Source organism: Pseudonaja textilis, chromosome 1 (genome assembly GCF_049901715.1).
Source record: "Pseudonaja textilis isolate UNSWEBS1 chromosome 1, rPseTex1.2, whole genome shotgun sequence".
NCBI classification, from domain to species: Eukaryota; Metazoa; Chordata; class Lepidosauria; order Squamata; family Elapidae; genus Pseudonaja; species Pseudonaja textilis.
In genome coordinates this window covers 41,232,949-41,248,365 of record NC_141990.1, presented here as the reverse complement: position 1 = coordinate 41,248,365, position 15,417 = coordinate 41,232,949, and the positions used below count along the sequence as shown (strand labels likewise).

Sequence of the window (15,417 nt, the reverse complement as noted above, 5' to 3'; positions counted from 1 at the left end):
TTTGGGAAGGCCAGAAATGGGCCCATTTCCAGCTTCCATAGAGCTTCCGGAGCCCGGGGAGGCTGTTTTCGCCCTCCCAGAGGCTTTAGGAAAGCCTCCAGAGCCATGCCCACCCAGCAACCAGGCACAGAACCTAAAATTTTTGAAGCCTGCCCCTGCACCTATCACACAGCAAGTACTAACCCACATTGTAAAACAACATGCTGTACCTCCAAGATGGTTTTTACCGTTCAGTGTGTCTTTAATACACAATCTGTATATTCAATGTTTTTTTAAAAATTACATCATTATATTTTTTTAAAAAATCCATTTAATCAAAAGTTCACATAGGTTGTTTATAGAAACAATGCTCGGAATATTTGGAATGTTATATTTGGTCTTGTTTTATTTTTCTGATACTGAGTGAGGCTGGATAATCCAGAGGAGAGGCCAAGTTTTCATAATTTGATGCTGGAATGTCAAAAAGACAAATGAAACAACTGAATAAAGGATTGATTTTCATAATGTGATGCCAGTTCAGTGGACCATTTTTTCATCTCTTTTTCAACTCTCTCTCTCTCTCCAATCTGGAATCTACTCATAATGCAAATTTTCTGTTCATCAGAAGTTTGACAGAAAATGGCTCAATTAAAAGGGCCCTTCCTTGGCTGGAATTAGTCATTTCCATACAAGATGCTGGCTTTAACAATTACTTTGGCATGGAGGGAGTAAATGCTTGAAAGCTGTTGTTTTGCTTTTTTCAATTTGTTATGCGATCTGCTGTGATGCCTAACAGTTTTCCAGCATCCACAAGAAAGGAAGAGAAAGAAGTTAAAAAACCTCTGAACTTATCTGATCAATTTAAATAATGTGACATGAAAAGTGATATTTTATTACAACAACTAAGTATCTTCTAAGTGGAACAATGCTTCTTCGCCGGTGCCACAGCTGAACACAGGGGGAAAAACATAATGGAAACTCCAGGTCATCCTGCTGAATTGTTTCATAGGCTTAGCATTGTCTTCTCGTCCCTTCAACATTTCTCCCAAGAGAGAGTGGTTCACAATCCCTGTCTTAGATCCAGATGAGGAGCTAAGTTTTCCTTTGGTTTCCTGTCTACTTCCCAGGCACTGAGGGAGAGGAGCTGAGGAAATTATTTCAATGACAACCAAGCCAAAGCTCTGCCCCTTGTAATAATCAATAGCTGGGAGTCATCAAAATTCCAACACATTATCTTGTTTTCCTTAGCATTCTGCAGCCCAGTTTTTAACAATAGTCATACACCTTTACATTGACATTTTTATGTGCGTTATTTTACTTGGACTATGAAAACTGCACTGAGTCATGAGAAAGGAAACAATGTGGATACATATATTGGGAAAATACAATACAATAAGCACTTGCAAAGAAAAATGTCGGCATAAAGAACTTATCAAGGTATTTTTATATACTGCATCAGGAACATTCATATATAAGGCCAGAAATTTTACCATGGTTCCCATTGCAACTTGGGCCACATAACACAGGCAAAGTTAGCCATTGAGGCCAGTCAGAGTCCCAAGGCCCACAGTACAGGGTCCATTATCCTTACTTACTATAAATATATATTGTACACAGTCAAGCAAAGAATGCTTAAATATTTTAAAATTATGCTTAATAGTTTTACATTTTTTAGATTAAAAAAATATTTCATTCTGGTGTACCATCCACAAGAGAAAGTGTGCCTTTGGAAAGACTGATAATGTCATTTACATATTTAGTTCAGTTTTAGTTTCAGTCTTGCCCCCACCTGCTGGAAAATCGCCCAGGAACACCCAGGCTCATTTGGTGAATATCCCAGCAAGAAAGCACTTCCTTTTCCTCCTGGGACCATTAAGTGCAAAGTCTAAAATAACTATAAACCGGTAATCCTCGACTTACGATCACAAGTGAGCCCAAAATTTATGTTGTTAAGTGAGGCATTTGTTAAGTGAGTTTTGCCCCATTTTACCTTGCCAGTTAAGCAAATCATTGCAATTTATTTATTTATTTAATTTATATTGCCACCTATTCGCCCATGGCGAGTTGTTAAGTTAGTAACACAGTTAAGTGAGTCTGGCTTCCGCATTGACTTTTGCTTGTCTGAAATTTGCAAAAGCTGATCGCGTGACCCCAGGACATAACCACTGTCGTATGGACCAGTTGCGCCAAGCATCTGCATTTTGATCACGTGACCATGGGGGGAAAAGGCTGCAACTTTTTGAAGTTGAAGGGTCAATAAACGAACCGTTGTAAGTCGAGGACTACTTGTAGCCCACTGTTTGGAACGGTGCAAGGGCTGAGCACCACATCAAGCATTTAATGCTGGCCGTGTTAGCGGTCTGTCCCCCTCGGATCCACTGAATGAGCGGCCTCGAGGCTTTAGCGGATCCCTTCCCCGACCTGGTGGTCTCCAGATGTGCCGGCAGAGTCTCCGGGAGTCGAAAGCCAACTCATCCGGAGGGCGTCAGTTTGAACACGGCTCCGTTGGCGCCGGGAAGGGGAGACTTTGGACGTCCCGGGTCGTGTGTATTGCTCGGGACCTGCAGTGTCGCGGAGGCGGCCTTAGCCTGCTGAAGCGCTCGCCAGCAGCCGCCGCTCCGAGCCCGGGCGGAAAGATGAGGCGCAAAAAGCAAGCGGCGCGGCAGGCTTCGCTTTTAAAATTGCCTCCTCGCGCGGGACGGGACGGGACGGGAGGCGGCCATGGAGGAGGCGGAAGAGGGACAGCAGTGTCGCCAAGTGGCCAGCCCCTCTTCCTCACAAACGCCCCGAAAAGCTTCGGGCGCGCTGGATGGAGGCGCCGGAGGAAGCGCTCCAGACGGAACCCTTGCGCTGGGAGGAAGGGGCAACCGGAGGGAGGGGGGGGTCTCTGTCCAAAGTCTTGATCCCGAGATCAGAAGCGGCGGCCGGGAAGGTTCTTCCCGCGTCGCTGGTTAGTTGTCCTCGCCGGCGATCCCTTGCAGCTTATTGCTCCCCCAACAGGCAAAACTTTCTCTTCGCACACAGATCCACACACTGACGTCTTTTGCGCATTTCCTGCATTGGGGAAACAGACACACCGAGCGAGCGAGCGAGCGAGCCAGCTGGGGGAGCCTTCCTCGCCCAGCATCAGGCAAGCCTAGCCCGTGGCACAAACCAGACCAGCGGCCTTGAGGTGGGGAGGGAAGGGCGGGAACTTCGTTTGCCGGCGTCAGATTTTTTTTTTCCCTTTTCTTTTTTTCTTTTTTAAATCGATCCTCTGAAAATAACAGAAAAAAAGAGCCGCCCTCCTTTCCCGAGCAGGTCGATCGGGAGCAGTTTCTCCTCATGCATTGGGTTCGATCCCCTGGATCCTTGGCCTTGGAAGAGGAGGAGGAGGAGGAGGAGGCGGAGAAGGCGAGGAAGCTCCTGCAGCAGCCGAGGCGGATGTAAGGTTCCTCGGACTGTGTGATTTCCCCCCCCCCCTTCCCCCCTCCCCTTCAGTCGGAAGGCTGCGAAGTGGGCAGGGCTGCGCGCTAGGTTCGGTGTTCCTGGGTGTTTGCTTTTCTTTCCGACCCCCTTCCCCCTCCTCTCCTCTCCTCTCCCCTCCCTCCCCTCCCCTGTTGTTCCTGCCGCCGCCGCCGCCGCCGCCGCCGCCGCCGCACAGGCAAGTCAGCAGCAGAGCGTGAGCGGCGGATTGCTTTCAGCGGAGGACTGCTCAAGGATTATGCTCTGAAGAGAGAAAGACGAGGCGGGGGGGGGGAGTCTTTCTTTTAAGAAAAAAAAATATATATACGCATATACATATATAGACCTAGATACGTCCCTGTGTTCCCCGCTCCGAGGATTCTTTTGAATGTGCTGCGATCGCATTTCGGATTTCTGCAAGCAGCAACGCGGTCCCTCTCCCCTTCCCTTCTGCCCCCCCCACCCCGCCCTTTGTTTTTCCGTTAAACACACACACACACACACACACACACACACACACACACACACACACACACAGGCCAATCTCTCTTAAATATATGCGTGTGTGTTTGTATGCATGTGTATATACACATGCGTGTATATATGAATGTATGCCTGTATGCATTCACTGGGTGTCGCAAGAGGAAAAACTAGCCAAAGCCACCGAAAGGAGCCCCCTGCACCCACCCACCCCCAGCTCCACTTAAACCTGCCTTCTTATTTATTGAGACATCTCCTTGAAACCTTCCTGGCTCCGGAGCGTGCTTAATCCCAAAGAAAAGTGAAGCCATCTAACCATGGTGGTTTTTAATGGCATGCTGAAAATTAAAATCTGCGAAGCCGTGAATCTCAAACCCACCCCTTGGTCGCTAAGGCATGCGGTGGGTCCCAGGCCACAGACCTTTCTACTGGACCCATACATCGCCCTCAACGTGGACGATTTCAGGATCGGGCAGACCTCCACCAAGCAGAAAACCAACAGCCCTGCCTGGAACGACGAATTTGTTACCGATGTTAGTAACGGCAGGAAGATTGAAATGGCCGTTTTCCACGATGCCCCCATCGGGTACGACGATTTTGTGGCTAACTGTACCATCCAGTTTGAGGACTTGCTGCAGAACGGGAGCCGGCACTTCGAGGACTGGGTGAGTGCTCCTGAGGTTGTGCATAGCAGGGCCAGGTTGTTTTTGTGGCTTTGAGCTAGATGAAGGTTACCCCCTTTGACAGATGTATCTCAGCCACACACGCTTATCTTGGACCCAGGGTTCAAGCAGGTGGCTGAAGCATGCTTGCAAGTACATAGCAGATGTGGTGTCTCAAATCTGCCTTGTGAAAAGGAAGATGCTGCTATTCTTCTTTTTAACAAGAAGGCAATGGTAGTTTGAATCTTGATAGCTAGGATTTAGGGTCCTCAGCTCTGCCACTGACTTAAATACCCCAATAGACATCTAGCTATATCTCTACTGCATGATTAGGGTTGGTTGCCATTTGTTTATTTGACCATCTATTCATTCAGCTTCTAACCCACTGTAATCTGCTGGGACTCCCAGCTATTAACACATTTATATTCATAATGCGGCTCTCCAGAACAATAGAAATAAAGTATCCAGAAACAAGTTCCCCCACAACCAAACCTAATATTTTCTGATGATGAAGATGTCACATTTGCCCCTTTTATTTCCCAAAATTTAAGATTATTATTTTTTTGCTATTGCAATCCAGCCCATCTTTTTTAAGCGCTGGTGGTAAAATCAAGGTTCTGGAGGTTCTTTCTCTGTTTTATACCCTTGCTGCATAGCATGTGTCCTAATCATGAAAGAAAAACAGGAACTGCAGAATTCTTAGATAGGACTCTTCGATTCTGAGATATCATCTTCATCTGCTTTGTTTTCAGCCATCAGGATGGACAGGCTGACTGTTGGAAAGTACTGTAACTTATGCTCAGGCAACACGTTTATTTAGCGTTTCAGGAAGTCATGATGCAACAGGATTGGGGTGACAAACTTTATCGAACATCACACAGCAGGGTGCGATTGACTGATAGAACATGAACACTGGCTTTAGATATGAATCTAGAGGAGTCAGTCAATTATGATCTTGATTCAGGCTGAGCAAGAGCTGTGAGTAGAGCTTCTTTCAGGTCCATTTGCCCCTGAGATCTTACATAGGGTGATCTCACTAAAGAGACTTGAGCGTGCGTGTCTCGTTTGTTTATTAGTTGGCTTTGGGTAGAGAGTAACAAATGAACTGGGAGATTAGCATAGATTTTCACATCCCTCAGTTGTTTCTTTATTCACTGCGGGTGTGGAGTAGAAAAGGGGCTAGAATCTCATAGAGACAGAGTAATATTTTCAACAGGCAGGCACAACACGTTCTAGGTGATTTTTGCAAGGATTACACAGCATAACTATGGACAGTTCCACAGTACTACTTTGTACCATCTTGGGATCCCTTTCAAATCTGACAGTCTCAATAATATTTCTTTGTCCATTTTTGTAAAATTGTTTCAACAATATTTCTTTGTCCATTTTTGTAAAATTGTTTCCAATTTATTAGAAATGCCAATCTTAAGGGAAATCCTACACATAGAGGTCCAGTGTCCAGTTCCCAGAGCTTCTCTTCCTATACAGAATATTTAAAACGTATCTCCTCTACCATACTAAGATGCAACTATGGTCAAGACTAATTGGAGGGAAAGACTGGTTGCATTTCACTTTCACAATTCATGGGGATGCTGAGTATAATTGGTGACAAGGTAGTGAGAAGTCTTTGGAATATTTCAGTGCTTCTGTTCACATTTATTTACAATTGATCTTCCCTCGTGGTATCCAAATAGTCTGATAGATTTTTTTTTTTGCAGACAACTGAACAGATACTTAAAAGCAAATGAAGCACTGAAAAAATATAGGGTGTTCATAGTTATTTTATTCCATGTTTTGGATAGTAGGGATGAAATGGCTTCTGTCCATCACAACTGCTAATACAGAGTGAGAGACACTGATTTGGAGGAGGGCGTTTGCACTCTATTGATCAGATGGGGAAAGAGGCTGAATACAGATTAGGTCATGATGTGGGGTTTGTTATGTTTTTGCATTTGGCAGAAATGAAGATAGTTTTGGGTCAACTTCAATATATAATGTTAAGGATGGGGAGGACAAACTCTGGTAGGATGAATGTATAAAACACAAATAAAATATATTTAATAGAAAGCAATTAACTAGTGTCTGTACGCTGTAAAAAAAAGGTAAATTTCTTGAAGACTGTTATAAGAATTGGGAAGTAGATAAGCCTCTGATGTAATTCCTGTTTGTTTTTAAAAGTAATTCTTTGTATTATATAAAATGTGTATACCTGTTCAAAATATATGAAAGTTCAGAGATAAATTCAGTGGTAGAAGAATTGAGCAAGTGCAATTGTGGTCCCAATTTTTGAGAACTATTTTTCTTGGGACTATTTCCTGCACTTGGGTAGATGCATTTTATTGAACTCTTATTTGAAGAGTATATTTTGGATTCAGATGAAAGTCAGCAAACATTTGAACTGTTATGAGTACACAAATTCTGATTTTTTGAACTTTCAGAATGTTATTAAGGTAACCTCATTCTTCAGAGCATGTGCAAACTCCTGAACTAAACATATATTTCTTAGAATCTTCTAGAAGTCATTGTTAGTGTGATTAATTATGTGTATGACACATTTGATGCACAAACATTTTATCATATTTAAGAATCCTTTGCCAGGTCTTCACTATTCTTATTTTATAAATGGGGTACTGAGGCCAAGATTAATAAATTATGATGCTTTTTGTCATGCATTGCCTATTTCTCTTGGGTGTGTGCTCCAGACAGTGATATCTTCTATCTAGAACCTCTTTTTTTTTTTTTACTGCTTCTTCCATATTTTGTTCTTACCACAAAAAAAAAAAAAACAATTCACTAAAGGGAAAATACAGACAGGCAGGATAACAACTTTTGATTGGTAGCATTAGTAATATTTTGCTTGAAACCACCCCAAGAGTGACTTTATAACATCGTGATATTACCCAGCATATTATTTATTGTGGTTCCCCACACAGTCAGCCAGATGTTTAGACTAGATTTAGCATTTTTATCCACCTATTGAGTGCTTCCCAAGGACTTGGGAAGAGAATGATGATGATGATGATGATATGAGCAGAGAAAGACTGAATTTGGTTGCTCAACATTAGTCTATTTTTCTTCCATCACCACAGTAGCTTTCCAAGCCCAGTTGAAAAGTGCATTTTACAATAGGATAAAGTCTCTCCAATGAGAAGGATATTACCAAGCACTGATTTATAGCTTCAAGTGTAGTGCTTCAGGAACATTTACAAGAAAACAGATGCTGCTGGGTGAGGTCATACATGGGTACTGGGTCAGGGACCATTAATATAGATTCTCAGAAAGCTGCAAGTAAAAAATCAGCCTTGTGAAATAAATTTGGGTTATTTTGTTCTCTTAGCAGATTGAGAATGCTTTGCCAAGGTCTGAAGCAAAGGCTTTCCCCAATCACATAACTAGGTAACTGTTGTTTTTAAATGGATTAATTATAAAGTCTATGCTCTCTGTTCCTTAGGACCAAAATTTCCTTTTGGATACAAGAAAAAATAAATCAAAGACATAAAGGAAAAAACCCTCTTAAATTAGTCATGCAGTAATACTTCCTAGAATTCAAATGTCTAGGTGGCAAGGAATCACTTTTTTGGGGAGGTGATAGTCCACAAACTTAAAAAAAAATGCTTTCAATTTGCTTCTGCAGATATGGCAGAACTGAGTGTGAGACAACGAATATATTTACTTAGGTTATTCTGCTCATGTTCTCACCTTTCACGTGAAGCACTAAGAAGCTGAGGCTTACAGGAGTTTTGCTTTTTATAAAATGACAGGCTGCTTCAGTTTAAGTTTATCTCTCAGTCTTTAGAAATCAACGGCAGAACAGATAGTGATTAAGGAAGCACTTCACAGAAGTCAAAGGAAACACTGCTTTGTTGAAAGGTCTCTAACCATCACATGGATGAAGTCAAATGCTGCAACCACCTTGCTAAAACTGTCGATCTGAACAGGGAGTAGATAGGAAACAATTCAGTATACAGCCTGACAATTCAATGTACAGGTTCTTAATTGTTCTGTGATGTGTGACAATATAGATATAAGGTAATAAAGCTGCTTTATGGGATGTGCAGAGTGAAATCCTGGACTGATTTCTAGTCAGCAAGGAATTACAAATAACCTAGCTCACCAAAATGTAAAAATTGTTGGTGCATGCCTAAAAAAAGATGCATAAATATAGTATATGAATCAATCCTTAGCAAATGCTCCCCAACTTTAGCATAAAGAAGCACAGAGCAAAACAAATATAATTAACTGATTTTGAAGGAATCATGAGAGTATTACAATCCCTATTAAAATTGTTCTTAAAAGGGAGCGAAAGGAAGGGGATACATGAGCTTCAACACCATATATTACCATAATTGCCTATTGAAATCCATAACACGGCTACCAATTTCAGGTCTTGAAAGAGAAACAATGATTGTGTTTTCAGGTCTGTAATTGAAATCAATTATAATTATGGTTTCCTGACAATAGCTTTTTGATTTCTTAAAAGTTTAAAAAAAAAACATGATAAATCAGATATTTCTAAGCTGCATATTCAGCGCTAGATCAATGTGTTAAAATCAGTTGAAGAAATAAATGGTGCCAACATATGTTGACAAGGAATATATGTGAATCATTTTAAAGAAGCTAGTGACATTTCAGATCTTTTACTCCATTTCTGATTCTGTCTTCCTTGGCAGATAATTGTGTTGGTTGGCCATAATTATTCCTTTAAACTTTGAAAGTGATACACTGCATATCCTGCCTGTGATTACATCTTGGATCTGCCTATGAAACAGGTCTTCCTCACCCCTCCTTCCCAGTAGCAAGCTGAACAGCTATGTCCCATATATAAAGCATATTTATGCCCATATTAGCATGCATTTTCATTGTAATCAATTTCATGTTAAAATCCAAATAGAGGTGATTTGAATCAAATTACACCAGTCAATATGTAGTCAATACATAGATACCAGTATATATTTTGAATTATTACATTGACCCTTACATGGATCTTTTTGCACAATATTTTCAAAGAACAAAAAATAGGTTTTTAAAAAATAAATCCATACTTAATAAGCTTCCAAGGTCTGTTTCATTCCTCTTTTATATTAGGGTTTGTTTAAAATGCGTATTACTTTGTAACCACTGCTTTGACAACTTTATTGCAATAAGATTTGTAGAGGAGAGATGAAGTTCATTTGAGCAGTACTTTTACTGCATGCAGAGAGATCTTGGACCAAACCTTGGTCTATCCTATTCTGGAAAGCTGTTGCCAGTGAATATAAACATTGCTGAGTTAGATAGACCAGTGGAAATATACAGCTACTTCTTTTGTTCCTACTAAGTAGGGAGTTATTTTTCCATATATATGTATATAGGACAGCTCCTGTCCTTTAAATATATTTATTTCTTTATCTTGCAGAACTAATAAGGGACTGGGGGAGTTCAAAAGAGAACTATTGAAATGCCTTGAGAAGTCTATTTATCTTGTTTAGTTTACTGATTAATGTAGTGATTGGATCATTTAGAACATTACTGATTAATTGTAATTATCTCTATCTCATTTAACATTATTTCCCAAACTGCTTACAAGCTATTGTGTTTTTAAATCAAAATAGAATAAATATTCTTTAAAAGCACAGTTAGACGTTGATAGTGTCATGGCTCTGAAACAATGGAGAGACCTGGAACAACGGGGCGACTTGGCTCTAGACCTGAGGTGTCATTGACTTGTTATTGTTTGTATCATTTCAGCTTATATTCTACCTTTCTTCTCATAGGCACTCAAGGTGGCTAACATTCCCAGATGATCAGAATTTTCCCAATCACAAATATCTATTTTTTTCTGTATCATAGAAGAATTGTGAAGAACTTGTATGTTGAATGGCATCAGAGTCTATTCTGTCTACTAAAAGTAAAACAGTATTGTTTGAGATCTTCATTTTCTCTCAGTCATATTCTGTAGGCATTTCAATACCAACCTAGGTAATAGCATCAATGCACTCCAACCAAGACTAGCATGGCAAGCTCTAACATAAAAACAACCAACAAGGTTCACTCTCCCAAGTACTGATGATATGATCTAGCTTGAGAATGAAACATCTGGCAGGGAATTAACATTCTCTTCCCAGCCTAACTCACTTCACAATAGTGTTGTTGTGAGGAAAATAGGAGGAGGAACATATTTTGGATACATTCACCACCTTGAATTATTTGTAAAAATAATGATAAATAATCAAACTTTGGAGTCATATTCACTGGAAGCTGCATCATGAATCTCATTATTAAATTTTCATATTAAGTTCTATTCCTGTGATCTGTAAGATAGATAGAGAGATAGAGATAGAGAGAGAGAGAGAGAGAGACAGACAGACAGACAGACAGACAGACAGACAGACAAGAAATATCTTGAATATTTCTTTTCTTCTCAGCCCCCCATGCTCCTCCCATAAATAACAAAAAGAAAGGAAGCTGATACCACTGATACTTTACATCTGGATGTTCTAAAAGGGGGTCACATCCTGCACATTAAAGGCTAATGATTTTTAGGATCATAGCATGTTTGTTTTTCACCTGTAGGGAGATGTTAGCTATTTTCCTCTCAGTTAGGACTGTGATGTAGATTGATTCCATGGTTACAGAGCAAATGCTTGCAACAATACACAAATACGGAGCTAGGAATCACAATAGCACTGAAAGAACATTTATTAGAAATCAGTGTAGGGGCTACAGAATAAGTAGCAGTCTGCCAAATAATGTAGCGCCTGTACTGATTACCTTGGCTATTTATTATCTATTATCAGTAGGGTAATATGTGTAATATGTAATATTGTAATATTGTGTAATATGATTGTTCCAGTGTATCAGATGATTAATGGTGGAAAGAGACACGGAGCAGTGTTTAAAGGCAGTTTCCCTAATCTGGTGACTTCCAGATGTTCTGGATCTACAACTCCCAGCATTCTTCAAAAGCAGCTCTTTTTAAAAAAAATCAGTTTATTTATATATTTTCATATTACCTACATAAGTGCTCCAAAAGCAGTTCTATGGTCTCATTTCTTGCACATACTTCTGGGTTCCCGATTAAATGTAAATGGCCCCTTAGATGAGAACCAAGTGCTAAAACAGTAATTTGTAGGCTACACTATTATGTTGGAATGGGTTTGCTTTCTTAGAGATTAAATGTTACTTTTTGCTTGGACATTGACCTCAATAATGATGAACAATTGAGCAATGCGGTTAAGGTTTTGGGCCATAATAGAGGGTGGATGAGAATTACAGATTTCCTATAGTGATTTCACCCTAATTATGAAACAAAGATGCTGGATAATTTATCTTACAATGTATTACTAGAACACATGTTTGGTGTGTTGTCTCCTCTTTTTAAATATTGTTTAATTCAGATTTTTAGCTTTCTTCCAACACAATAGTACATATTACTGAATTAACGTATGCTGTGTCCTGTATCTTTTCCATATTATGTTCCTGGAGATGGGAGGGATAATTGTCATACTCTTTTATTTTTATTGATGCTACTGTCTGATATGCCTTGTAATCATGTGATAACTGTAGAAATTAAAATCCCAAGGCCTGTGTTGTTATCTTTGTGCTTGAAGCACTAATAGCAGGCCTGATGTGCTGCAGTTAAAATATTTTAGATATATTTACCTAGTACGATGGAAGTATACAGTTCATTTTTATTTAAAAAAGTAAGCTCTAATGCAAAAAGAAACATGCTTTCCTTGGAAACAGCTAACATAAAGTAAAACGCAAGTCTGTAAGCCAGCTGATTTGTAGGCAAAGCAGCACTTTGGATTCAAAGGTGCTTCAGAGAGGGTATGAGTGCATAGGTTATGCTTGTTGACATCATCTTAAAGAAACATCTCCTTTTAGCTGGGTTCTCATGGTAGCAATGCGATTTCAGGAAAATATGCTTTTGAAGTAAGGAGGCAACAACTGCATGTCCATACCCATTCAAAAGCAGCTTGTCATACCTGTTGATGTCTCTTTATTTCCAATACAGGTAACCCTTGACTTACAACCACAATTGAGCACAAAATTTCTGTTGCTAAGTGTTATGTCCTCGGGGCTGACACAAGTTCCCCCTCAGGTCCGAACATACTGCGGGGGCGTTTGCAGCCCCCATTGGCTGGCTCCCTTCGACAGCCGGCTATAAAAGCCGGCTGCTAGGTCGAGCCAGCCGCTGTTCGCTGGAAAGTCTGTTGTTAGCCTACAGACGCGACAGCCCCCTTTATTCCCCTGAATAAAGTGTGTTATTGAGATGCTCTGGTGTGGCCTCCCCATTTGTTCCGAGATAGAACATCGGCGACGAGGATAGGATCTGGCCAACCAGCAGCAATTCCGAAAGAGCTGAAACATACACTAAAACGCTGAACCGTAGCCGCGCCGTTTGAGAGCTCGGTCAGTCGTTGATTGCGGAAGTGAAAGTGGAGCGTGTAGCCGCTCAGTTAAAAAAGCTACGTGAGAGAAGTGGGGCACTGAGAACCTCAGCATTGAGCACAGAATCCAACCGCTGCTGTTCGGATTCTGCTTGTTAGCGAAGCTTTCGGCGTTGCACTCACAACCGCCAGAACACATAGGCGCACGATTTGAATAGCTGTCAGCATGACGCTGCAGCTATAGCCGCCTACGCCCTTGTAAGGGCACAAAATTCAAACGGAAGTCAGTACGGCGCTACAGCAATAGTCGCCATAGTCACACAGAGCGTGTAACCCAGAGAGATCCTTAGAGCTGAAGCAGCGCTGTGAGCTGCAGCTGCCACTCTTATCAGGGCCTTGTATTCCCAGAGAGAGATTGATCAGTCTACCAACAGACTGAACACCAGTATGAATTCAAATCCGGCGTTTCTGCCATTTAAGCCAGATGAAGACAAGTGGGACTCTTACAGAAACCACTTCAATCACTACCTTGATGCCATCGGTCTGGCCGATGCTACAGAAAACAGGAAGAAATCGTACTTCCTGAGTTACTGCGGGGCCACAGTATTCGATACCGCCACGGCGCTACTCGCCCCAAGGGAATTAAAGAACGTTCCGTGGTCCGAGCTGTTGGAGACACTCTCTAACCATTATTCTCCAAAGCCATCGCAGATAGCGAGACGTTTTGCCTTTCGTATGAGGAAACAAACAGATGGAGAATCTATCAATCAGTATATGGCCGCCCTGAGAACCGCAGCTCTCCACTGCGAATTTAAAAATTACCTAGACGACATGCTCCTGGATCAGCTCGTCTGTGGAGTCAGAGATTTAAGGTTACAGAGGCGGTTGCTGGCCAGAAAAGATCTCAACCTCACCCAGGCAATCGAGGAAGCTTTGGCCGCTGAACTAGCGACACAGTCAGCCGCTGAAATACAAGGAAGCGCAGCCAAGCCCAGTCCGGTCACTGTTCATTCCGAGGAAGCAGTGAGTGAAGAAGACCCCACCGAACAATTAGAGGTGCATCGCCTCAAACCTTTCAAACAGTCACAGGTAGGAGTTAGGCCAAAAAACGGCAATGTGCCCAAACAAATCCTGTTGTGCCTCTCCTGCGGGGGGTCCCATGCCAGAATGACTTGCAGGTTCAGGAACGCCACCTGCAACAATTGCAACAAGAAAGGCCACATCGCCAGGGCCTGCCAGGCAACACACGCGGCTCCACAAAAGGCACCGTCCCCTTACTCCCCTCCGGGACTGCCCAGGCAAGTAGAAAATTGTTATACGTGCTACCAAGCTAACCACACTTTTTTGACACCTAATAAAATTACCCTCTCTATTCATTTAGAAGGTAAACCCTGTCTTATGGAAGTCGATACCGGATCGGCACTATCGATCATCTCGTGGAGCACACTTAAGAAAATACGACCCAGCCTGTCCAGGAAGCAACTCCAGAAGAGTCGTCTCACCTTGAGGGATTATCAGGGGAAGAATATTCCAGTACTCGGAACAGGCAAGTTCCTCGTTAAATTCAAATCCTTTAAAGGCCATCTGCCTTTGGTGGTGGTAGATGGTACCCTCCCTAGCCTTTTGGGGTTGGATTGGTTCCCCTATCTCGGCCTTAGCTTAACGGGAGTACATGCTGTCTCACCTTCCGATATCGACTCACTATTTTCAGACTATGCTGATGTGTTCAGCAATGAATTAGGTTGTTATAAGGGTATGCCCATATCCTTTTCGGTGGACCCCCAAGCAGTTCCCGTCCGTTTAAAACCATGCAGAGTACCATTTGCTCTGCGCGCTAAGCTGGACGCGGAACTGGACAAATTGCTCCAACAAGGGGTGATTGAGCCCACAGATTTTGCTAAATGGGAGACTCCAATTGTCACACCCCTAAAAAAAGATGGTACTATAAGAATGTGTTCTGACTATAAGACCACAATAAACCGCTATCTACAGACTAGCGCATACCCAGTCCCAGTAATCCAACACTTACTACACACATTTGAACCGGGAACGATATTCGCCAAATTGGATATGTCACAGGCTTATCAGCAATTTCCTGTGGATAACCAAACGGCCGAATTGCAAACTATTGTCACCCACAGAGGGGCTTTTCGATGCAAGCGCCTCCAATTTGGCGTTAGCGTCGCCCCAGGAATCTTCCAGTCATTAATGGAACGGATACTGCAAGGCCTCCCTGGCGTTGTTCCGTACTTTGATGACATATTGATTTCAGCCAGGGACAGGCCCCAACTTTTTCTCAGAGTCAGAGCGGTACTGGATAGGTTCAGGCAGCATGGCCTCAAACTAAAAAGGGAGAAGTGTGCCATCGCCACTAGGCAGGTGGACTTTCTTGGGTATAAAATAGACGCCTCTGGCATCCACCCCGTGGAGTCTAAAGTCAAAGCCATTCACGAGGCACCCACTCCTTCTTCCAAGTCAGA

At 42.1% G+C, this 15,417-nt stretch overlaps 1 protein-coding gene across 2 annotated transcripts in view; it reads left to right on the top strand.

Moving 5' to 3' along the window:
* Window positions 1-305: 305 nt before the first annotated feature.
* PRKCE (protein kinase C epsilon) overlaps window positions 306-15,417 on the top strand; it is a 304,751-nt gene continuing 289,639 nt past the window's right edge. The window contains exons 1-2 of one of the 2 annotated variants that reach the window (XM_026695853.2): window positions 2,824-3,151; window positions 3,280-4,568. In XM_026695853.2, the coding sequence (XP_026551638.1) occupies window positions 4,221-4,568 (348 nt within the window). In that variant the 5' untranslated portion in view covers window positions 2,824-3,151; window positions 3,280-4,220. Of the gene's footprint in view, window positions 4,569-15,417 lie in introns of both variants that reach the window. The other variant, XM_026695854.2, reaches the window with a different exon arrangement.